Source organism: Struthio camelus, chromosome 12 (genome assembly GCF_040807025.1).
Source record: "Struthio camelus isolate bStrCam1 chromosome 12, bStrCam1.hap1, whole genome shotgun sequence".
NCBI classification, from domain to species: Eukaryota; Metazoa; Chordata; class Aves; order Struthioniformes; family Struthionidae; genus Struthio; species Struthio camelus.
In genome coordinates, this window is record NC_090953.1 from 8,439,136 (window position 1) to 8,464,502 (window position 25,367).

Genomic DNA, 25,367 nt, shown 5'->3' on the forward strand with positions numbered 1-25,367 from the left:
AGTATTTTATTTGCTTTTTTTTTCAGTGGTCTTGAACAACAAAAGATTTTACTGTTTAAAAAGAAACTATCCCAAAATTAAAGGCACTAAGAGGCATTAGTTAATCTAATCCATGCAGGTGTTGGTTAACATTACTCAAAATCAAATACTTATTAACTTAACGTTACTCTGGTACAACATCAAAGGTCAAAGTCATCAGTAATCACAAACCCCTAATCCTTCACCCAACATTCATTGAAAAAAACATGGACTCCTTTGGACCTCAGCAAGCTTTGAATGAACCCTTTGTGCCAAGTTTAACACCAGAATACGTTTTTCTAGGATGAAGGCTTTGATGATGAGCGTTTTGTTCAGCAGCTCGCCGAGTGGAGCAAGGAAGCCAATCTGATGTTAGCGCCAGAGTGACACTGACGCTCATGAGGAGGAGAGCAGGGGTTTAACAGTGTTAATTCCTGATAGGAAAGCTGCCTTGGAAAACAGAATCATCTCCCTCAAGCTGTTTATCAGCTTAATATAAGTTCAGCTTTTCTTACTGTCTTCTCTGTGGAAAGGTAATACTCCATCCCAAATTTCTTGTTTCTAATTCTTTGCCTTCTGATTTATGATCTTGACTGGACTTCAGTAAGGTATCTGAGTAATATTTTTTGCTTGAAATATTTTCCTGCTTAAGGTATATATGTAAAACATAGACTTTAAGCTTTTCCCCATGAGAGCTACTCTCAAAAGGTGTAATCAGATTTTGAGCTGTTTCCTGTGCAACTGATTGGAGAGCAGGAAAGAAGGGAGCCAAGGTGTTTTAGTCCTTCTCCACGAGTAGCATTAGTTGGTCACGTTTCTGATGCCAGGTTTGTTCTTAGGACGTTGTCTATCTTGCTTCTGATTAGCCTTGCCCAACTCCATCGCTCCATTTTTCTTCTTTGCCCTGAACCCACCTGCTGGGTAGGATACTGGAGGCACAACCTCCTCCTTGCTGTTTGTAGAAGACGTTGGAGAATGGCTGTTTCTTAGCCTTTCCTGAGGCAAAAGAACATCAAAGACTTGCAGCAATTCTACATTAAGTACCTGTTTATCCACAGATACAAAACATTTTACAGAAATACTGCACTGTTGTTGTGCCAGTTTTGCAGGTCAGCTTATATGACTTTGGGATAGTAAACTGTCTTCCAGATCCCACTTGGTGCCTCGCTAGCAGAACGGGAGGTGACAGCACCCAAGTTTCCTGACTTTTGAGGTCCCTGGGCTCCGTCCTCTCTTGCCAAGGCAGATAGAAGATTCACAGCCGGCTGCCAAATTGCTGCTTGGGTCGCTCAGTAGCAGGCCTTTGCGTTGTAGGGGCAGGACAGCTCTTCCTGCGCAGTTAATGGCAGGTGATTTGCATTCCAGATAATGAATGTGGCTGAACCCTCTTGGGCTGGTCTGACCTCCTCCCTGCAGGGTTGTAATCCTCGTTTCTTTTACCTGTCTTAGGGCGGTTGTATCACAAGAGTTACCCCCCAACCATGCGCTATCCCTCAGCAGTAAGTAATTCCTTAGAAGTGATTCCAAGTGTGCCTTGCTCTTAATTATCTATTAATCTGTGTGAACTCAAATGGCATCTAATATTTATTTCAGAATATGCATAATGAAACATTGCTCTTGTTACCATGGTATTCCAAGCACAGCATTGCTTTCAGTTGCCTGATAGTCATCTCTTTCTTAATTATTATGTGTATTGTAGCTTTCTAAAGAACATCGTTGTTACTGCTGTCAAAAGTAAGGTTATTTACTGTTCGCAGTACATCTAAAAGGCAGCTCCTTAAATTGAACAGATTGTTACACTTTCAATCTAGAAATCAAAATTTAATATGTATTCTGAGGATATATGCAAAATAAATATGGGACCGAACAGAAAATTAACTAGAAACTAGAAAAGACTATTTGGAAGTGTGAGTAGTGATTAAGTGTTGTTTGTGCTGCAGTGGGAAAAAAGAAAAAAAAAATCTAGGGAGGTTTTAAGGCTCAGGTATGAACAGATTAGAGAGTTTAATCCTTGCGTTAACTGTCAGTAATAAACAGAACCCTTTCAAAATTTCCTTTAAGTAATATTTTGACCAAATCTTTGAGCAGAGATTCTCTTCATTTTGGTCATTAAAAGTAAGTAGTAAAATCCAGACCTATAGTTAAAATTTAGGTGACATGACCTTTTCAAGATGGCACTTCTGGGAATTAGTTAATGCTTTCAGAGTGTTGTGGTGATCAGCCTGAGAGAGAGCAGTTCACGCAGGGCTCCTTGCATGAGCTGCAGGACAGTCAGCATGATTATAGGCAGATAATCAGGAAACCATCTTATTAGATAAAGCACTTAACAGCTCCTTAACTGTAGGAATGCAGTTCCTGACGTCTAGAATACGCGCAGCTTCCCAGAAACGCTGCATAGTGAACATCTGTGTGCAATACTACTTAAGAAGTGAAACTGTGAGGTGGGAGGAATGCAGAGAAGACGCTTTACCTCTGGTCTGAATAGCCTGAATGGGGCTATGCGTGAAGGATTTAATAACTCTGTGCATAAAAACTGCAGGATCTAAGTGTCCAGTGCAACCTGAGTGTCACTATGATTAGAAGCTATTTACTTGTTATTTGCATGAAAAAGGGAGAAAGGCTGAAGCGAGAAAGTAACAGATGCCCCAGCGAGGTTTAAAAAGCTTTTAGATATAGTTAGGATGAAAATTGATTATTAGCAACTAATTTTTTTTTTCCATTGGAGGCTGTTGAAGAGATGGAGCTGATGATGTGTTCCAGACATAAAGCTTTAATCTGTTCATCTGCGACACTCTTTTTATAGTTTTTCCTTGAACCTTTTCATGTAATAGTTGCTAGTATTCTTTTCATTGGGCTTCATATTCTTTCCATTCTGCTCCTCACCTTTCATCCCTGCCCAGTGATAGAGGACTGCATAAAACACATCAACATGATCTTTTCTGTGGAAACAGTACAGTGGGGTCTGATCGAGTTGACGTAACTACAGTCCTAGATAAGATGAAAAAGTCTTTTCTGTACCCAGGTTTAACACCTTCTGCAGTTGCAGATGGAAACGGGAAGCAGAAAATACTTGTTCAGGCAGTCCGTCCAAAATCTACTGCCCAGTAGAAGAAAGGGAAGTTTCTATTCCCGTTAATATTAACGGGAATGGGGACATCAAGATGCTCTAGAGCGCTTTGAAAAAATTCCTTTTTATAAGATTAAAAAGAATTACCCTCAAGTCTTTCATTAACTGAACTGCTAACTCCAAACACCATGTTTTTGCCTTGACTTTTCTTTAGCACTGTTGTCTGCTCATGCCCTCATCTGGGATTTCAGTGTTTGTTGAAGGCTTGTTTCTGTTTCTTCCTGCGTTTCTCGAGGGTTCAGTGAGAACTTCCAGCACAAGGAAGGACAACGGAATTTGCAAGCCAGATTTGTTCGTAGATTTCAAAGTTGGCAAGTATATGTGATTTTGGCGGAGGAACAAATGAAGGCCGCCACTATGGGAAGACTAATGAGAGATACTTCAAGTTATTCCATATAACGTCTCTTCCTTTATGAGCGGTCTCAGGGCATGGAGGATAAAGTGAGAAGCTAGGTGTGGTTTACACTAAATAAAAAGTGATTTTAAAAATGAGTAGTGGTTTTTTTCTGTTACTTAATTGGGATTAAAATGAAGTTCGTTCTTAGGGAGCAGTTTGTGTGTTCTCAGATGTGTCATACCCAAACATTTCAGTGCTATTTGTTTTGTGCTAATAGCACCTTAAGCCTTAATCCTTTACGGTTAGCAAAGTACATTTGACAGTGTTCCGTGGAAATTTTGTCCTTAGTTACGCAGACAAACTGTCTGTTCATGTGTCACAGCTGAAAAAAAATACATGAAAATAATACATCTAAAATTTTGTGTTTTGCCAGCTGGATTAGAGTGCCCTGCCATTGTGGGACAATAATCATATGTTTCAACTCTTGCCTATTACTAGGAAACGAGCAAGGAACAAAACAACCTTGGCCTTCCCAGTATCGCATGTCTTGTATTTCCAGAATTTCCTAATTATACGGACCTTTGTGTTGCCATTCAAAGGACAGCCATTTTAAGATGAGGGACTTGTGCTTGATATGGGGTAGTAGAAGGAGTTCTGGCTATTGCATATTAAAGCTTTTGTTTGTCTTCTGTGCCTGGGACAGGCGCTTTGCACCACGAAAGACACTGAAATCATTATCTGAATTTCCAGCATCCCGTGCTACAGGCTTCATCTCTTTGCAGGTAGGGAGACTGGAAGAATGTGGTCCGTCTTCCTCCTCACTCCATTCCCCAGCACTCCCAGACTTGATGCAAGCCAGCTCTCAGCTTGTTCTGAGCAGCATCATAGAGACAGATGTATTTTTCAATGTATATTAGTAGTTAATCCAGTCCACAGATGGCACACGCCTTTCAACTCTAGCCGTATGAGTTTGGGGCACTCCAAAACCTTCTAAAGCCATTGCCTGGGGCCCCCACAGTTGTTGCATATCCAGTGCTTTGTCTCTTTGCTGCTGTCATCCATGCCCATCTGTTAGGATGGCCTCATGCCAGTTTATATGTTAGGCAGATCCTGTCAAATGGGACTGGATAGTGAGTTTTTATGTTTAATGTGCTCAGGGTGGCAACATGCTGTGTCTGCTTGTAGAAATCTTCTGTGCAAGTCGTTGCTGTTCACAGGCATTGGGGCACTGCCACGATCAGTTCAGGAACATATGTAGACACCTCCTTCCAAATGTTGGAACTAATATGTCCACTAATTTGAGGAGAATGAAGATTATTTTAAAAGAATGGAGGAAAAGTGAGATTTTCAAAAGGGAGCAGTCAAATGAGCAGACTAAATCACATTAACATTTGGGATAATTTTGGGAGGGCAGGGGCATTTCATCCAGTGAAATACGAGATTGGGAAAGGCACCCAATTGGATCAGCAGCAGGCTGAGTAGTTGCCTGCCTCTTGCAAAGCTTGGAATTTGTGTGCGTCTTTACTGGTGAACCAAGAGCTGGCAAGTGGAAGATGCTTCTACCTAACTGCAGCTCTCAGTTGAAGGAGAAAACGTTTTGATCCAGGAACCCGTGCTTAGTGCTTTTCAAGTCTGCTCTGCTCAGTTTTGGTACCAGGGTGTCCGTTTCAGTTGGGAATGTGATGTTTCCTTTTAATGCAGCAGCAAGAGCAGAAGATCCCATGTTAGAACAGATGTGGCCAGACCAGTGTAACACATTCTTTATTCATACAACAGTAATTTGCTCTGAAACAAGTGCTTTTGTACTTCCTACATCAACAGTAGAAAGAGCTGTACCATTTAAATTATGCCAACTCTGCCAGATTATTAGTACAGGTAATGCAGGGCAGACATTGAGTAATCCCTTAGGCATATGCTTTTGCTCTGGATAAGTCCCACTTATATCCACTGTTACTATCTCCTCTTTGCAATCTCATCGGTATTCTTTCCCTTGTGCTTGTATATGTGGTATGCCATTTTTCATTACTCCTATTGAAGGTCCGTTATCAACTACCTTGTTGTCTTACTTCCTTCTCAAGCGTTGCACTCTACAGCACTTAATACAGAAATCCTTGTTGTTTTGCTCCCACAGGCTGAGAATAGGTCTCTGAGCAAGCTCAGCTGTATCCTTTTTCTCTAATCAGCTGGAACCTCCATTCAGACATGCTCATGTATTCAGGACAGCATGGTTTTGCTTTACGCTAATCAGGAGGAGGTTAGGGGGGAAGGATTGGTTTGTAGCCCAGAGACCTAATTTGAAGTCATATGGAAGAGAGTGGGTGCCAGAAGCCTTTTGGTTCTTGAATACAGATTAGTTTTGCAGGAACTGATCCAAGAAGCTCAGGAAAACCTGCGTGGCAGGCAGGGGAGAACTCCCCATTCTTGCTTTGTTTTTCACTAAAGGTCTTAATGATGCCCGTTAAGAAAGAGCAGTAAGCAAGCACAACATCAGCACTCTCAAGCAAAACAGTTAAGCTATATGTTTCGAAAGCGGTTTCTCTTGTGGTGTATTTCTTGGGAAAAATTACTTATTTAAATCTTAGAAGCCTTATGCAGTTGCATTTTTAAATCTGCTGTATAGGTTTGGCTTGCAACCAAATTAATAACTCAATAAATCTTTGCTATAATATTCAAGGTGTTATATCAAGTGTGCTCATTGGCATGGTTTACTGAGACCCAGTGGGTGCTTTTTTGTTGTTGTTGGTGGTGGTGGTGGTGCCAGTCAAAACTGAAATCCTTTGTTAATTAAAAAACCAAATCTTTATTTCTTACTTTCTTTTTAACCCAAACACTTTTGCCCTTTTTACCGGAGTAATATACTTTGATCTGCAAATATGGTATTTCAGCAGTTCATCTGGAGCTCATTTCTGGTGGAAGCTTTTCAGAGCAAAATTCTAGGGCTGCAGCTTTTCGAGTAGCGGGTTGTTTTTCTGAGATGAAAGCTTAGGCTCAGGAGTGACTTCTACCATATTAGAAGGCCATGGTTATTAACCATAAAAAGCAGTGATGGAGATGACTAGTTTGTAAAGTGCTGCTACGCACCATTATATAGCTACTGTATAAAGCTGAGAAAAACTAGACTAAGGCAAAATCAAACAGGGAAAGCAAAATCCTCACTTTTTGCCTATAAGAAAGGCTAACCTAGTCTCTTTTACTGCTTTAGATTTGTGCTTTAAATGTAACGTGCGTATGTGTGCGCGCGTGCCTTGGGGTGAATCAGCGTCTCATAAATAACAAAACTTGGCAATTCCTAAACTGTGTGTGAGGAGGACACTTGGAGCTATGGACAAATGCACCTAAACATGCCAGGTTCTGCTTAGAAGTGTTGCAACTTTGTAGTTGCGGCTGTTTATGAAATGGGCTTTTTCACGTTGACTTTGGATCCTGAGAGTCCTGAGCACTTTCAGTACCACCGTAATGATTCCCCCTCTTTAAAGTACTAGACCCTCCTAGATATTAGCAACCAGCTTTTGCAGAGTGTTTCTCCAGGTGTTGCCTCAATTGGGTTGCTTGGCTTTTGACCACAAGCGATGGCTAGTTCGATGCCAACCGTTGTGCTGCATCCTAGTACGCGTGGCTTGGCTCCAGGGACTGGGCTATGGGGAAATGGCGTCTACCTAACCTGCGATCTACAAATTCCTTTTTCTTTTTTCTTCGTTCTTCCCAGAGAACATCCCGCGGGAAACGTTGATGCATTTTGCAGTGAGGCTTGGGCTGCTGCGGCTGACATGGTTCCTGCTACAGCAGCCAGGTGGAAGAGGAGCTCTCAGCATCCACAACAACGAAGGGGCAACGCCTGTGAGCCTGGCCTTGGAGAGGGGCTATCAGAAACTGCACCAGCTTTTGACAGAGTAAGGATGATTTGGTGCTTCCTCCACTAGCTTTCCATTCTCTGGGTCATGCTTGCCTTTACTGTACGTTATCACTGAATAACATCTAAGAGCTGAACTCTACCCTTAAAGACATTTTTTTCTATAATGTTATTTTTACCTTTATTCCTGGAAACAATGGAGCAAGCCCTTAGGGTTTGTGGAAGTGCAATAGTATTGTTGTGTTCTCCTTTTCTCTTTTGTTGCAGCGTTCTGCTTCCAGCTGTCCCTTAAATGAGTCACTGCAATATTGACTAATTAAAGACAAACCTTATGCAAACACAAATGAAAAAGCTTTTTTTTTTTTTTTTCTTTTGAACAAGTACAGCTGTCCAAAAGAGAGTAGCTGGCAGGGTTTGCGATGGTAGTTGTGACATCATTTACAGCGTTCCTATATAGCGCTTCAGGATTTTTTGGTTAAAAGGAGTTATGGTGATTTTATCGAAATAAGGTAGCATCCTGTAGAGCATAGATAGCTATTAGTGTCTGATTTAGAGGAAAATTAATCTAAATATTTAAAAGCAGAAACTGTTTTCTTTTATGAATGGTCATGAGGAGCAGCTAGATCTTACTAACTAGTAGCAGGTAACTAGTCACATGTGCATTTACCGCAGGGTTTAACACGGAATTTAGAAGATGACAAGTTATTTTTGAATAGCAAGTGTTTGAAGATCAAGCTTTAAAAGGTGAAGCTGATAAAGATGGAGAGCTTAACTAAGTCTTGAGGGAGCTGTTTGTAAAGGAGGAAAGATTTAGCCTGCATTTGTGTTACTCTGATGCCTGTTTCTCTTAAGCTTTGTTATTAACTTTGTTTTTCTGATTTGAAATTTTAGATACCTAGGGTTTATGTTGAGCAACCCAACATAGGAGTCTGCTGTTTTGTTCACATTATCGTTTGACGTTGATTCATGTTCAAAACTGTATATTATTCTACTTTCTATAGTTGTTTAGTAGGTGGTGAGGTTGTTGGCAAAAAAATAAAAAAATAAAAGGTGTGTGCTGCTGGCACGATTGCATTTAAGTGTAATCTTTGATATTTAACAATTCTGCCGACCATCTGCAAAGTGCCGGTAAAGGAAAAGGGGTAGGGTGGGTTAGAAGCTAGACTCTGACCTTTTCTTCTGCCACCATTGGCTGGGTTTAATACTGAGATGACACAGTGTTAACCAGTTTTTCCATGCGAGTTCAACTACAGTCATACTGTGAAAACATACTGCACTCTTTCTGGCTGTCTTGTAAAACTGGAGTGTGCAAATTCATCCTGTAACTACAGCAGAATCTCCTCCCCTGTGAGACTTAACAGTGTAACAGAATTTACATACAGTCAAGAAAATTAAATTAGCCAAAACTAATCTGTGTAGCTCACAGCAGACAGTATTATCTGAATAGGAGTAAAGCTGGTAATTTAGTAAGAAATGGGAAGTAAACAAAACTATTGCAACAGCTATTCATGTATTTTTTGAGGATTTCACAACTGGTTCTAATACTAGAATGGCAGTTCCTTGCTGGTGGAAAAAACGGACAGTCTATGCGCTTGGATTTCGTGGTGTTACCCCATCCCATTCGCTTTAACGGATACCACTGATGAAATCCAAGGAATTTTTCTAATGACCTTTACAGTTCATCTCTGAAAACAAGATACTGTAGTAACTTCAGTAGCATTGCCAGCAAGATCCCAGTTCCTGTTCTGCTTGGCATATCTCTGAACTATTTAGTCAAAAATTATGACTAGTTTTCCTCTTGGCTTGCTGGGTGGAAATAGCACGGATACGCATCTGACAGCTGTGCCATCTGTCCCGTGGCCCCCAAAATCTCAGTATCTCACTAAAACACTGTAAATAGGCTCTCTAGGAGAAGCCTGTGGGTGCTGGAGCTTGCACACCCTTCCTCGGCCAGCCGGGACGGTGTTGTAGTGCAGCGCGGCGAGCTCTGGGCTGCCCTAAGTGGTGGGAACTCGGTAGGACGCGCTGACCGCCACGGCCCTGCCCCACGGAAGCAGGGTGGCTGCTAAACGGACGCATCCTGTTTCCACAGCAGTGATTTTGTTGTGCTTCATGCTTTATGGAATGAGGTGGGATCTAGGCCTAAAAATCCCTGTTGAGAGGAGAAATACTGAGTTTCAAAATATAGAGATACGGCCAAATTCCACGAAGAGAGTATATATCATTTATGGGCTGTCAAAACACAATGGATACTATATAACCTCTTTTCTGCACTCTGCTTATGCATGCGCTGTATAATCCATGCACGCAAATTTGGCACGCAATTTGTACCGCTCAGCAAAACACAGACCAGCAACGCATGCTAGTGAGAGCCTGTACAAAGGAGTCATTATTTTTACAAGTAATTAAGCTACACTTCACAAAATAAATGAATGCCGTGTGTTTTGTGGTGCATTATCCTTGGGGGGATTTTATTGTTCACTTTACTTACTAATTTGCAGGACCATGCATTTTACAATGACTCTCCCAGTCATCATTGGGAAGGGGTGAAGTTTTGCTGTAATTAGGATACAGTCGTTAAAAAGCAGACACAAAAACTTCTCCGTTGTTGCAGTTTTGCCTGGGTTCAGCTGTAAAGTAGTCTGATTCAGCTGCAGTGTAAATGTTTTTCTAAAAAACTAATTACACACTCGTGACGTTTTGAATTTCTGTTTATCAGATGAGCTTTCCCTTTCCAGCTGTGGCAGAGTTCTCCATTTAAAAAAAAAGAAAGACACTTTTAAATTTAAATTTTGCAATCCTGGAAGTATTCATTTCTGTAGCATTGAGCTTGCGAACTGGCTTTTGCATCCTCTCTGACAGGAAGGATTTCTTTTGAGCCTGAAATGGAGAGCTGCAATGGAGCACCCAGGGGTTGCCCAAGACGGAGAGATGACAGCAGTGTTTATTCATCAGCTGTAGAGCATTCCTGAGGGTGCTTGTTTTATCTTCTCTGTTGAAACGGAGCAGTAAACACTGTCTTGCAGTGCAATTGAAACAGGACATGGCACGAAGGATGGCGTTTGCTTAAAAACGCGAATAAGGATTTTCTCCCTCATTCTTGTCTGCTGAATAGCTGTTTGGTTAACAGCTGGTTTTAAATACACCGATCTTGTTTGAAAAAGCTTTGGAGAAGAGGTGGGTTGCCCGGCCCGCTCGGCGTTTCGGCGGTTTCCGGGTACGCCAGGAGTGAGCCCCGAAGGCGAGGGTCCTCCGTTGAAGCCTTCTGCTTCCTCGCGGTTCAGTTGGGCAACGTTAGCCGCGGGGCGTTGGCAGAGCTCGCCCGCTCTGCTCCTTGGCGAAGAGATGGCTCTGAAGAGGCAGCGTAGCTCCAATAAACGGGGGGTAATACGCTCCTTGCGAGTAACTTGGCCTCTGTAATAGGACAGCTGCGTTTTGCAGTAGTCGACGCTTTCAAATGCGGTTTAGCATAGTAATATAATCTGCCTGCCAGCTCCATGTTCTCCAGTGCTTTATAAAGCAAGCAAGTAAAATGGCTCCAAGAAACAGCCAGTATTCCCAGTTTCAGAGAAGTGGAAGCGCTCTTCTGTAAAACATACACATCCCAGGTTTATAAGCTGATTGCACTTTTGCAGAATAAAGTTTTGTCTAATAACCCCGAAGTATAAATTTTCTTCCGGGAAGCTACATGCTTGTAGTCTGTCCACAGCAAAGAAGGATTTATGCCCCCTCGGAAAAAGGATGTCCGAGAAAAGTGAAGTCCATAAGAATGACTCCTGCATTTTTCCAGTCCCTGCAAAGGAGAAGACTCAGAACTGCAGCAGTCTCTGACTTGTTCACTCTAATTTTAGTTTTGCTTTTGTTGCTTTCTCTGCTTGCTTATTACTGCGGAGCTCTTCTGTGCAGCTCTGGCATTGCTCTGTCTTAATGTATGATGGTAGCGGCCAGGCAGCTCGGTATGTGAAGCTGTGAGTCAGTATGAGTGTGTATTTCCCAGATTAAACTGGCCTAGATTTAATTAACACACATGAGAAATAACTCATTGGTAGCACAAGTGTTTTATGAAGATTTTGCAATACGTGACTATCACTTGCTGTTTTTCTGATCTTATGTAAGTAATTGGTGAAGTCTATGCTGTGATCTCTATAGTGCCTCTAAACTGAGGAGGTTTTTTCAGTAACCTTGCATTTATAATTGAGTAGATTTTTCTGCTTTTTGGAGCCAGAGCTGCCTGGTGTCTTGTTTCTTTACACACCAGTTTAGCAAGTCCTTTAAGCATGTGTTTGATTTAAAAAAATGTCCAGTTCATTTACAGCATAGAATTTAAATGTGATATTGAAATTAGATATTTCTTAGCGTGCCCTGCCAAGTTGGGACAAAAATTAAGATGGAAATTTCTCACTTAATTTTAGAATTAGGTAGTTCTATTAAATTCAGCCTTTGCATAGGAGAAAAGCTATCTGCAGTGCAGATGTATTCCAAAATCACTAGTTTCCTAATGTTAAAAATGTGGCCAACCATTACGACTTCAGTGCCGCACTTTCGGCAGCTCTGTGCAAACAGGGTACTTTTACCTCTGACGATGTATAGGCTGAAATAGCCTTTTCTAATGAAACTAATGCGAGGGGGCCTGAAAAGCAGATACATGTTTTGCAAGGGTGCTGTTAAGCTATGAAAGTGTGGGACTAGTAGTGAGCCAACAGAATCTGTTTTTTTTTTTTTGCTGTGATTTATTAAATTTTAAGGTTATTGTTTGAAACAGCATTGTTTAATTGATTAGTCTTCCTGCTTAGAAAGATGCTGAGGGTTTCTTCTGGCCACAGGAGTACAGCAGCAGAGCGGAGTGGAGCTGGGGGCCGGGGCGATCAGGTGCGAACATGTTTCTCTCTTTCCACCTACTCACCCGCTGTGTGCTCCAGCTTTTACTGTTTTCCCAGTGGGTTTCCACATCCCTATTAAGACTCTTCTTTTCATTCGTTGGCTCCTTCTTCTCCTTTGTTTTGTGTGTTTCCACCTCTGAATGCAGAAAAGATTTAAGTCCATATAGGAGAAACAGCCTTTTCCTTTCTGGAGTATCCCTGTCAGAAACCAGAGGTCCTAGGAGATAACGCTCATGTAAACAGACCTGTGAGGAGCAAAAAAAGAAGATATTTGAGAAGATTTGGTAAGATACGAAAAGAAAGTGATTCCCCTTGCCTGGTAGCGGTCCTGATCCTGAGGTAACGCAAAAAGTTACAGGGCCTTAAGCCCTTGACTGCCTTGTGCGGTTGGTAAATGCAAAGGGAGGGTGCAAGGATGCAGCTGCTAAATTATCTGAGGTACAGAATAGCTCTGTGGATTTGTGCCTTAGGATAGACCAGTTCCCTTTCAGGATAAATTTAGATAATGTGAACGAGTGATTTCCAAGAGCTGCTGTTTTGTTGGCCTCAGGCACCAGTTGGTTGGATACCCAGTTAAGATACTCTCTCACATCTAGTGTTTGGAGCAGAGCTGTTAGAAATGCTTGTGTTAGCAGTGGAGGTTAAAGTTTGAACCAACTACTGTAAAGAAAAGATTTTGTAAGCTGCTGCATGGGAGGCAAGGCGATAGGCTCCATCTTTGCGTTGTGTTACTGAGCCTGTGGTCACCCTGGCTTGGAGCACGCAGAGACGTTCTGCAGAGACGAGTCTTACTCCCGTATCACTCAAAAACGCCTTTTTAGCTATAAATAAAATACTGCATGACAAAGTAGTTTCCTTGACTGTGCTGCTGTGTTTAAAATGCAGCAGGTTGTGTCTGTTTTCACTGTGTGTGTTACATGGGTTCACCTAAAATTTCTTTTCTTTATTGGTTGAATCTTAGCTGATGTCAAGTTCTCTGTTGGACTTACGGATCCGTATTTCAACAAGTACATCTTTCTTGTTAGATAAGACTACGAAAATTACACAAATGAACAAATAAAATGTGCAAAGAGTGCCTTTAATAACAGACCGTTATTCCTATGGAACGCATATCTTAAGAGTTCAGCTAATATATTTCATGACAGTTTGTGGTTGTATTTTTTTTTTTTTTCAGTGTCTCACTGACACTGAGGCCTGAAACATGTTTGGATGTAGGAGTTGCAGACCCCTTTGTGGTAGGAAATATATTCTTATTTGCTAAGATAACTGGGCATGTTCTGTTAGGATATGTGAGCCTACAAACATCTGTTGAAGGAACAAGGCAGATTTGTATGATTTACTGTTGTATAGCGTGTCGATCAACGGTCTAAGTGTAAAATGTTTTGCACCCAGTTGTTAAATATGCAGTCTGATATTGAAGTATAGGTTATGCAGCCTTGAATTCAGTTTCGTGTCCCAATCCACTTCAGTTAGTGTCCATATGAAGAACTGTCAGGAGTTAATCATTACTACATCATCTGAACTTTAACTCTTTTCTTCAGCATTAAAAGCATTCAAATTAGTCAGTGGTCTATAAAATTTTTTTATATAAGAAACATTTCTTTATTGCTGCTTTCTTGGTCTTTCTTGGGGTTTGTGGAAAATTTGGAAACACCTGAAAAGTGAATACTCTTTGCTAAATCACTTTCCAATGTATGAAATGGAGGTTTGTTTTAACCCATTATAGCATGTATTAGCTGCATGTATTTTTTGAGTCTCATATATAATGCATATAGATAATTACAAAAATGAGGAGAAGCAAGGAAGTGTTTGTGTGCATTAGCATTTTCAATGATAATGTCACTCAAGACTGTGAGGTCATTGATGAAAAGCTGACCAAAAGTGTGCAAAGCTTGTGTAACTGTAACACTTCTGCAAATAGCGTTAACGTTCTGGTTTGCCAAATTTCTAAGAAACTTTTTCCAATTACTTTGCACTGTTTTTAAATTGTTCTGTTCAGAAGACATTAAGGGTATACACAATCAATCTGCATTGCCACAAAATATTAATGTGGTACTAATTATGGTTAGTAATTGACGGTTGTTACTGTTAAAAGTAGTTGTTTATTGATAATAACTGGAGTTTTCTTTGAAGGACAGGGAGATAAAGAGTTCCCTACCCAATTGTGTATTAAGTCTAGGAAAGTGGAGTTTTTTTCGAAATGCTTACCTGGAGACTTGATCTGAAATTCTGGTGACTGCATTAAATCTGGGTGCTGAATTTTCACAGTAAGGGACAGTCGGCTTTATTTAAATTGCCCGGTTTATGGATGTGTTTTGCAATGGCCACCAAATCCAATTTCCTGTCCCAGTAGGTGCTGTTCCTTGTTTGTCCTAGATTACAGACTGTAAGTCTGATCTACTATTTTCAGTGTGGTATTCTAACAACAATAATAAGTCAGATTTTGAATAGAAATGTAAGATTAAAATTCAGTTTAGTTTTGTTTTTATTTGCCTTACAGATAAGAGCATCTAAATTCTAGTATTTCGTAGGTTTTTGCTGCAACCATAATAGTAGCGACTTTATTTATTTATTTATTTATTTATTTATTTATTTATCACATGAATCTAGGAGCTGGTACTTTCAGAATAAATCAGGGACTACTGTCAGGCTTACAGTAAGATCATAGGAGTTGGCAACACTACAGAGTTTGTTTTGTTTGAGCCAAAGTCCGGCTTAGAAATCTAGAGGGAATATCTCCAGGAAATAACACCTTGAGTTCCCACACAGTCGTCCTTGCTTGTTTGTAGGATTGTTGGATAAATCTTTCTAACACAAGGTTCTGTATAACCCAGCAAGGCTTCTTCTGGCTGCTGCTTCTGATCTCTTTCCCCTTCTTCCTCTCCCTTCTCTTTAAAATCTGCTGTCTTTATACTGGAAAACAGTCATGTCAGGACCAGTGACACAGCCAAATTTCAAACCTTTGTAACAAACAACAATTTCTGAAACTTTGGAAAGCGGGCACATTTTTTACTCCAGCCGAGGCTTTTTCTCCTTTCATTCTCTCTTTCTCACTTATCTTCCCTCTTTTTAAAAATATCTTGCTGGTATCTACAGGAAGCTCTGAGACATGCTATGTAGTTGCAGACTGTCGTTATTGGCCCAGAGCCATCCTCTCTGCACTACCACAAGAAAAACACAAGGTTTAAACAGAGAAGTACTGTACAACTCCTCCTTCGCCGGTGACAACTCTACTTCGGCACTTCTTGGAGATTTAAAAAATAGTATGTATTGTGTTGCTTTACGTGTCAGGTGTGTAGTAGCTGGTTGTGGTTTGAGCAATCTAAGTAGTTCCCGGACCAGGTAGGTCATGGTCTGATAGTACTTTGGAGGTAGTGAGGATTTCAGGTGTTTGCTTTTCCTCTCTCTCCATTTTGAGTTGGCATCCTTCTCTGGGACGTGTTTCCACTGGTACCGGGCAAGTTGGTAAGTTTTCCGTTCTCCATGCAAACACTCTCCTTTCCCAAAGCCGGCAATTTCTTTTCCTTTCTTTCCTTTACTTGCCTCTATCTGATAGAAAATTGGAGCAAGTGAAACAGGGACCGAAGCTGGAGCACCCGTCCCAGGTTTTTCCAGGGAGCACGCTCAGCGCTGCGTGCTCCTGCTGAGGGTGGAGACCTGGTAATGAATGTTGCAAGCCGTGAACCTCATTGGTCAGCCCTTGCATTTTTAACCAGGGAAGGTATTTTCTTCTGCAAAACTTGGACTCCAGGATGAGACCAATGAAACTTTCTGTTCATTGGTATCTTCTCAATGTTTCTGTGGGAAGCTGTTGAAAAGGGGAGGATGAGAAAGAATTGACCCAGGATAGTTAAACCTTATAAGACAGGTTATCTCCTTTCCCTAGTTTCCCTAATTGCTGGCAATCTCTCTTTACAACTGCAGTTCAGATTTTTGTGCTGAATGGAAACAGATTTTCAGACTTTGAGAATGGTGGGGGTTTTATATACATTTTTGTTAATAATTCTTGAGTAAATATTTGCATTTTTGTTTTTGGCTCCTGCCTAACCAACTCGAACATGCGCTTGTATAAAATTACAGTTACTACAGAAATTGCTAATCTGTACAAAATGACTGTCTTTCACAATCAGGCAGTACAAAATGCATATGTGCAAAGCTTTTTTTCTGGAAGAAAATGTACTTTTGTACTTTTATCATCTCTCGATAAAACGCGAGGTTTGCACGTGAGATACGCTAGAGAGACATAGAAGGTGAAACTCAATGTACAAAGACAAATTAGCAAGAGCGTTTTCTCATGTGAACTGTTTCCTCATGAAAGTGATTGAACAACAGAATTATCAGTGTGCAAACAAGCTAAACACTTGTGAATACCCATTTGTCTTCTCTGTTGAATCCATCCATCCATCCCTGAATGCATCAATGCATTAAAGGGATAATTTGAAGGAGTTGGTGGACTGGACCATCCACTACCTCACTGCTTAATTATGTGCGACATAGGTGACTGCTGCTAAAAAGAGAGAGCTCTGAGTTGTTTGTAGATGGGTGCATTTGAGAAAGTTCTTCGCTTTCTGTAAACCCGTTTACAGAATTGAACACAGCTTTGCAACTTGTGCATGAAAAGAAATTGCTTTCTTGGTATGTGGAAGTGATTATTTGGTCAATTTGGCCTGTGCGAAGGTGAAGGTAGCAAACTGCGGTAGCAGCGGTCAGGGTAGGTGTTCTTCTGGTGTTCGGGGACGGTGCTTGCATGTAACCTGTTCCCAAATTTTGAGGCTTTTGAAGTCACTGAGGGTCCTTTAAGTCTTGAGTTCTGCAGGCTGCTTTGTGGGTGCCTACCTGGAGACTCTCATAAGTATACTTGAAGCTGATGGGAAAGAAGGCTGTTGCAATCAGTTCTTTAATCTTGCTGATGTTGTCCTCGTGAACGGGGGAGTATAGTTTTTGTGATGACTGCTGCTTTGTGTTCTGCAAGTGGCCCCCCGAGTGCAGTGATTTCTCATATGCAACAACTGAAAAGAAAAATACTCTAGACAGAAATGTCTGTGTTTCCTTGAAAAAGGAAGGCCATTTATTTAGTCACTTTGCACTTGTAATGGCTCAGTTGACTTCAGTGCCTGGATTTAAGCCAATTGCCGAAGAGACTATACACTTCCTTCTCTTTCTGTATAGCAATATTGATTCTGTCTAAAACGAGAGTAATTCTGTTGAAGTCAATTGGGTTACATTGTGGCGAATGGTAGTAGAGGTAGGTCCACTTTGTCTGAATTTGCTTTGTGTGCGCTGTAGATGAGTCAAAATGAGTTACAGAAGAGGAAGGGATATCCTACTAGGGCAGAGTGACAGCAGCCACTGCTGCTGCTGCGATTATCTGCACAGTTTTCTCTCTCTGACAGTTGCTCCACCCTGCTCTGCCTATTTTGATATCTTCTGATCATTACTACTTTGCTTTCTGTTCTTTCTAAATTGCACAGGTTCCCAGGGAGGTATCCCAATGGGTTTGCCTGAGCCATGCTGGATGCTTGGCCTTTTGCTGCTTTTAATGTAATAAACCAAGATGACAAAGACACCTAAATCAGTGTAGTTTTGCTTGACTGACTGTATATGCTTTCTATATACATACCTTTTCAAATATCCTTGATCGTTTGCATACAATCACAGCTCCGCCCCAGGCCCTTCTAGGGTAATCTGTGGCTGTGCTGCAAAGGGAGATTTCAGGAAGCCTGTTGTGACTCAGAGCTCGTGGTCATGAAGGGGAAGGGGCATGTTCTTAGCTCAGGCTAAGGAAGACAAGGGCTTTTGCATTTCTAATGCACACGAACAGGTCGGCGTGAACCCCAGTTCCCTTAACTTTACCTGAGCATGTATGAAAAGGAGCAACTGCTTCGTCTTTGTGAGACAAACCATTTCAAGAGCCAGTTCTGCCTCCTCCTCAATGCCGGAGGTTTCTGCTGAGAGATGGGGTGCTGCGTGAGCCAGGCTGTCTTTGATGTAAAACGGATTTTTTGTTTCCCCAAGCGATTCTGATTCAGAGTGAAATCTGTAAACCTGAAACTTTAGGTGAACACCCTGATAAGATAAATGTTTCTTCAACCCCTTAAAGTGACGACACAGGCTCTGCAAAGGTTGGTGAGACTAACCACGTGAACAGAATTACTGCTTGGAGTTGCAAGTTTATGCAAAATCAAGGTCTGACATTTGAATAGAGCTGACTGAATAGAAATTTCTATTGAATAGAAGTAACTGCTGAGTTATTTTTTCATTCTGATCTCCAACAGCACCCTTATTCCCTTCCTTTTCTTTTGATTGGTAGAAAGAAAATCCATAATATTGCTGCAGAAGAACAACGGTCTCTCAGTAGTGAGAATGTCTTGCATAAGGCTGTCAGTATGGAAGTAGTTTCACAGGACAAGCAAAATTAATTTCAGAAGTGGAAAAAAAATTGCTGCTATTTGGTGGCTGTTGGGTGTGCTTTGTGAAACAGCGTGCTGGTTTCAGTGTAGAAGTTTGTGGTAGCAACTTTATCATAAAAACTGTTGTTCCTTGTGGCTTTTTCTCTAGTCTTTTTTAGGTGTCTGTTGTTCCATGACAGTTGCTTTGGTGATCTTCACCTGCAATAAACTTAAATTTAAAAAGCAACTATCTTGCCCTTTGTTGCTAGTCATTCATATATTCTTACAGTCTGGGAGGAAAAAAACAAGACTTTCCTACCTGAGGCTGTGTAAGACTTGGAAGGACCACGTCAAGTGGAGCTTGTGGCTGGCTTTAGCTCTGAATCAAATTCATTTTCAAGGCTGAGAAGCATCTGTGTGCATTGGTCTGTCTGGCCCTGGAGCCAGTGCTCTGCTTTGCTTGGGCCATTGATTAGATGACTGTCCAGAGTGAGGAACAGCATATGTCCTGCAACGGAGCATTGCTCCTCACTTCCAGATTAACCTGGCTGTGTTTTATTTCAGAGAGGAAGCTAGAGAGCCGGATTCCTGGAGTACTTTGTCTCACACGGTGCACTCGGGGGACTACTGCGTGAAACACCACCGGGGGCTGGATGTCTACATGCTAACAGCCGAAACCAAGGAAGGGGGAAAGGCCAGCTTGGAGGATGACATACGGCAGCTTCAGAAACACATGCAGAGCCACCGGCACATGGTAAGGAAAAGGAGCAGATGATTAAATAGAAGCATAACTGGGGTGTTTGCTGCTGGTTTTTGGAGCAGCCTGGTGCCTCATAAGGACTTACCCACATAGGCACTCTTCAGGGGTATATTTACAAATGAGCCTAGACTTTCTCTCTGGATGTCGTTATCAAGTATCCAGGCAGGCATGTGTCTGTCTGCTTCTTGTTTGGGGACAGAGATGGATCTGGTGAAGTTACATTAGAAAACAAATTTTCTCTCTGGGAAGAGAAGCAGGGTCAGGGCTCTGGCAGCAAAAGCCAAGCCAGCTCTGTGCCAGCTCGTGGGACCCCTCTGTGCTCCCAGCTCCTGCCAGGTCCCTGAGACCAGCACCTGCTTAACGGAGGGTCTCATCAGAAGTGCAGAGAAACCTTCCCGAAGGCACGTGTCCCTCTGAGGCAGCTGGGAAGCAAAAGGTGTGGGATTTAAATAACGGACATTTTGTCTGACAATGAAATCAGAAAAGGCTATGTTTAGTTGTTTTTTTTTTTTCTTTCTTTCCAGCACTGTTTCACTTCATATCTAATGTAATTTGAATTTGGAAAGCAGCCCTATAATTAGTTCATTTAAGTTCATTTAGGGTCAGTTAAAAACCAGTTGGCTTCCTCTGGAAAAGGCTCTATTTTTCAGGCTCTCGGCAGAGTGACTTCACCGTGAAGATGTCAGGGCTCCCGCCGCCCCTCCTTTCGCCTGTTCCCGAACAAGTGTCACTTTTGTCTGTTTCTGTCCACGCTGGCTGGGAACCAGTCGAGCAGTCTCCATGCTGGGCTGCAGGGGTTATAGCCACCAGAGTGCTGATGCGCTGTCCAAGCTGGTTCATTTGCGCGCACAAAAGGCAGGTCCAGCCCTGCCTTTCAGTGGAAAGAACAGTAAAAGCAATATCTGTAAAGTAGCAGTGATAATTTTAACCGTAGTTTGTATAAGCAATAGCCAAAGGTTCCCTGTGATGCATCAATTAGAATATCAGTGCTGTGTAAGTCAAGGAGAAAAGGGTTGTTTAATTGGACATTTTTGGTGTGAAATTTCATTTCTCTGAGAAATTTCAGAGGCTTAAACAAAATTTGGAGGGGGCTGCTTAAGTTCAACTGCTAAGTTATATGTATTGTTTGAATATGTCTATGAATAAATACGAAAGATAACAGATTTGAAATAGATCCTCAGAGCATTAATACTGTATTTCCAGTGATTCATAGGAACTGCTCACCTATTGAATGAGAAACCAGGGTGACCTCAAAAAGCTTGCAATGTAAAACCCTGAGCCAAGGTTTCATTGTATTAATCCAGCTATAAAGCTTGGGGGATCCTTGACGTGCACTGGAACGAAAATGCAGATTAGACAGGAATTGAATGCGCTGCTACTGTTCCACGGTATTGCACATATTAATTTTAACAGTATGCCATCATTTTCAAATTTATATTTCCATTTAGGAGGTAAGTTCCAGATTTTTAATTATGTATGCCTTTCCCAGCAACAGATTAGATCATTAGTTCAGTGCTAGAACGAGGAGACAAGTGACTGCGTTAGGGCAGCTTGGTCAGAGTCGATCACAATCGGCCAGTTCCAATGTTTGACGCAGAATTTCCACCAGGATAGCAAAACTGAGCAACGCGGAGCAGAACTGTGGAGTGCAATTGGGCAGGGATCCGGAGTGGCTCTTGAGGAGCATTTGCTCAAGCCCTTTGGGACTAGACTGGTATATATTTGCATGATTTGATAGATTGAGTTGTACTGTTTACAGAGCTTGAGTTTAAGTGGACTCGTGAAATATGACTACAGCTGCTGGAAGGGGAATTACAAAGATGACAGAGCCAGACTCTTCTCAGTAGGGGCACATGGTCTAATAAGGAGCTAGAGGCACAAATTTCAGCTTGGGATGGGGATTCGGATTCACTAAGAGGGTGGTGCAGCCCTGGAACAGATTACCCAGAGAATGGTGGAAACGCCATCATTAGAGGTTTTCAAGACATGACAAGACAGAGTCATGGCTGACCTGATCTAGTGCTAGTAATAGTCCAGCTTCAGGCAGGAGGCTGGACTAGATGACCTCCGGATGCTCCTTCCAACCAACGTTTCTGTCATTCTGGTAATTTCAATATTACTGCGTAATGAGACCAAAAGTTAAAGTGACTGCTACTGTACGTTTGTAACTCTGTCTGAAGTGGCTGTGTACACCGGGCAGAGTTACAGGAGGGCAGCAGTCACGTTAAATATGTTTTAGATTATTTTGATACAGATTTTGTGCACAGCAGTCACGCTGTAAATGTGTGACAGAGCAAAACTTATGACAGAGTCATAATTTCTTTTTTTTTTTTTTTTTGTTTGTCTTGTTACAGAATTTAAGGAAGCAGACAGAATCTGTGCTAAGAGATTCTGGGAATAGCTGCAGTAGAGGAACAGAGCCCGATGGTCACCCAGCCACTACCTCTCAGAGGCTAGAAGAAATGGCAAGAGAAGGAGGGAAGGAAAGCCCATCTGATCTTATTCACCTTGACAGCAGGCAGCTCTTGGACCAAACCCACCAGGAGGACAAATGCAACAGCAAGAGTTTGGGAGCTGTCAATGACGCACCAAAGGACTTACAGAGCCTGGGGGATGCAAAGAACACAGAGCGCTCCTGTGAAAGTAAAAATACAGTGATGTTGAGTAAAAAGGAAGAGGAGGAGCCAGCCTCTGTTACAGGCTCTGGGACTGTATCGGACAAAAACGACTGCACACTCAGCCTGTGTGTAGACGTAAACGGTGCTGTAAGTCTTCCATCCTGTGGAAATACAAATGAGGAAGCTGGAATGACATCTGCTGGAGCTGTTTTGGATCCCACCAACTTGTGCAGTAAAGACAGTACCCATCAGGAAGTGCAAGTTGCTGAAGAGCGTGCAGTTGAAAGTGCTGTTACAGTGGCTGAAACGGCAGGCAAAACGCCAGCTTCCCCGGTGGCCGTGGATGTGGCTATGGGCCAAACTGAATGCAGGAACTGTGCAGGGACAGCTGATAGGGCTCCAGGCCCGCAGCAGGTAGAGGATGGGATGGCTGAGACCAGTGAAATGAAGACTGCAACACTGAAAGAGCAATCACCAGCTAAGGAAGAGTCAGCCAGTGCTGCTCAGCCCTTGCTCTGTGGTTTTAATGGCACTGACTGTGCAGATGAGGAGGATGCAACTGTGCAAGCGATGCCAACATGTGACGATACCAATGGAGATGTTAGCACTGATGATCTCTCCGTTGGCTTTTGCAAGACCAGTGATAAGAGAGAGCCCGGAGCAGACTCGTGCACTGATCAGGTAAACAACAGCTTCTTAGAAAACCAAGACAATCCCCTTGTCAAGGACAGGCAGGACATCACTGCGAACACTGGGGCAGTGTTGCCAGCAGTGAATGGGGCGAAGACTCCAGCGTGTGCACCAAAACACGATCCCGTTTTGGAAATCCATGACAGCATTAAGAATGGGGAGCAAGAATTGCAGGTAGAAGGTGGTAGCACGGATGCAAAATCTAGCTCGCTATGGCTAGGAGACAGTGTGGAAACTGATGGTCCCAATGCTAAACCTGAAAATGATGAAGTTGATAGACCTGATCAAAGCAATGCGGAACTGGTATGTTGCCAGGAAAGCAGTAAGATCACTGAATTTGCAAATGCAGCGATGGAGAGCGTTGAAGCCCATGAAGAACAGGCAGTAGGAACTGATACCAGCAGCAGTGGAGATGAAGGAAGGACTGATTCTGCAAATGGAGGTCAGGAAATCACTAGCTCTTGCCCTTCTGTCGATGAAACTAGTGTTAAAGATGAAATGGGTGACAGCTTAAAATTAGACACTGCTCAAGAGAGCAAACATGAGCCTGGATCACTCCCTCCAGAGGATGCGAGCTCACGCCTGCCAGAAAAAGAGCCACCACAAGATGAAGCAGAAATAGCAGGAAGCGCTCCTGAACAGGAGGGGCTCAGCGAGGAGGTGAAGTCGCTCTCTCCTTTACCTGGAGGAGAGGGGCCATCTGCTAGTCAGGAGGGAGCTGCTGCAGTGGCACCTCTCGGGCAGGAGACAGCTCTGCAAGGTAATGACCCTGAAGTATCTCCGTGTGCCAAGGGTGCAGACCGTATACAGGATAATTTAATGGGCACACCCTCTGTAATTCATAATGAAGACTCTAAACAAAACCAGGAAGTGGCAGCAGCAGCAGGCTCAGCAGGGCTGCCGGAGCATGGCAACGCTGCCGCGCAAGCAGGCTTGCCCGTAGAGCATGCGGGGGAAGAGGGCTCTTGGGAGCAGAGCCTCTCCCAGCAGGCTGAAGGAAACGAAGCCCAGCCTAACCAGGAGGCTTGTGAAAGTGACAGGGAGAAGGTTTTGTCGGAGGAACTTGCTGCTGCTGTTGTGAAAGCTGCCAGCAGCCATGAGGTGTCTGCAGCAGTTAGCAGCGCTGCAGACGCTGGGCTGACAGAGAAGGTCCTCAGTGAGGAAGCATGTGAGACCGTGACAGTGGAGGCAGAAGTCATTGTGCAAGACCCTGAATCAGAAGACAAGTCAGCAGATGCAGTGGACAATCCTTGTCCGGATGCAGGGCCAAACCAAGAATGTCAACCCCATCAAGGTCTGCAAGGAGCCTCTCTGCACAGCATCACCCCAGAGCTAAAGGACCCGTTGGAAATGGAGGCACCAGCAGCTGCCTGTGAGGATAAGGAGGTGTTAAGGGTAGCGGCAATCACCCCTGTAGCAATGTATCCGGAAGAGCAGGAGAATATGGACAGCGTGCTTCCCAGAGCGACCCTTCAGCCAATTGCCGAAGAGCCCACGTGTGACAGTGACTCCAGCACAGACACTGTCTGCCTGGCCAGCGAGAGCGAAGCTGGTCCTGATGCAAAGGCAGCTCAGGGGGAGGTCTTGGCTGAGCCTGAAGAATGCAAAGCGAAGCAAAGCCAAGCCGTATTGGAATCGACCTTCTCGCAGGGTTCGTGCCGTTTAAATGCTGTTGAGTCACTGGAGAATGTGGGAGTAAAGAGTTTGGTTTCGGCAGATGATGGCTTTTCTCTGGATAAAGTTCCTAAAATGGTAAAAAGTTTTGATGCAGTAGTTTTTGCATCGGAGACACCTTGTTCCCCTGAATTACCAGAAAGTGCGGGGCTTGAACCCTGGCCTGCAGTGGATACAGCAACCAGCCTTAATGGAGAAACGGATTTAAGCTCCCCAGCAAAGAGGAGGAACATCAGCCCGGGAGCACAAGGATCTGAGCCTGGTACAGGTATGAAAAGTAAAATCAGCTAGTTTTCTAAAGCGTCGTAGGTATGCTTGTGTTTCATCAGGAAAGGAAGTAAGAGGCCTGCTTTGTAGAGGAAGTGTAGGGTTATTTTTCTGAGAAAGAAGAAATCTGAAGTTAGAGAATAAAAACCTCAATTTAAATGCATGTTTTTTGGCTGGCATTGGAGGTAAGAAAAGGACATCATCACATATGAATCTGTGCAGAAGAATTTTTAGCATGTGAATTCTTTCTGGAGAAGGAACAAATGGGAGGCAGATACTTAGCCAGCTGTATCTTCAAGTAACATGCTTTCCTTTGGGCGTTAGGGTTTATTTGCTTAGTGCTAATTTGAGCTTTTCCTTGAGTTTTACCCTTTTTTTTTGCTAACTTGCAGTCAGAGGATATTATTCATTAGTGCCATCTTAAAGTTTCTTTTCCAGCCTGCTCAAACAGCTGTTAGTGTCCTTCTGAACTGTGCACAGTCACTTCCTAGTTGGTAGTATTAGGTCATTTAAAAAAGCGAGCAAGCCCTATCCCGACTCCCTTTTCCTGTCTGTAAAGCTTTTGTCCGGCAACGCAGCAGTGTTGTTTTCCAGTGCATTTAAGCAGTACTGGCCCTCAGATGATCGCTTTTGCTTTCCTTGCTGCAATCAGCTGCGAAGCGGGATCAGCGAGCACCTCGGCTGAATGGTGATGTGGGGGATAAGTGACTCTTTTGGGACAGCTTAGACTTGGTGCCGGTGCAACATGAGCTAATAG

The 25,367-nt window shown here is 42.8% G+C and overlaps 1 protein-coding gene across 12 annotated transcripts in view; it reads left to right on the forward strand.

Annotated features, from left to right (window-relative positions):
* Window positions 1-25,367, forward strand: part of AKAP13 (A-kinase anchoring protein 13) — a 237,025-nt gene that overhangs the window by 106,768 nt on the left and 104,890 nt on the right. For 10 of the 12 annotated variants that reach the window (XM_068957951.1, XM_068957954.1, XM_068957945.1 and 7 more), the window contains 3 exons: window positions 7,189-7,372; window positions 19,166-19,355; window positions 21,716-24,611. In XM_068957951.1, the coding sequence (XP_068814052.1) occupies window positions 7,189-7,372; window positions 19,166-19,355; window positions 21,716-24,611 (3,270 nt within the window). Of the gene's footprint in view, window positions 1-7,188; window positions 7,373-15,326; window positions 15,476-18,275; window positions 18,335-19,165; window positions 19,356-21,715; window positions 24,612-25,367 lie in introns of those variants that run through there. The other 2 variants (XM_009681238.2, XM_068957956.1) reach the window with 2 other exon arrangements.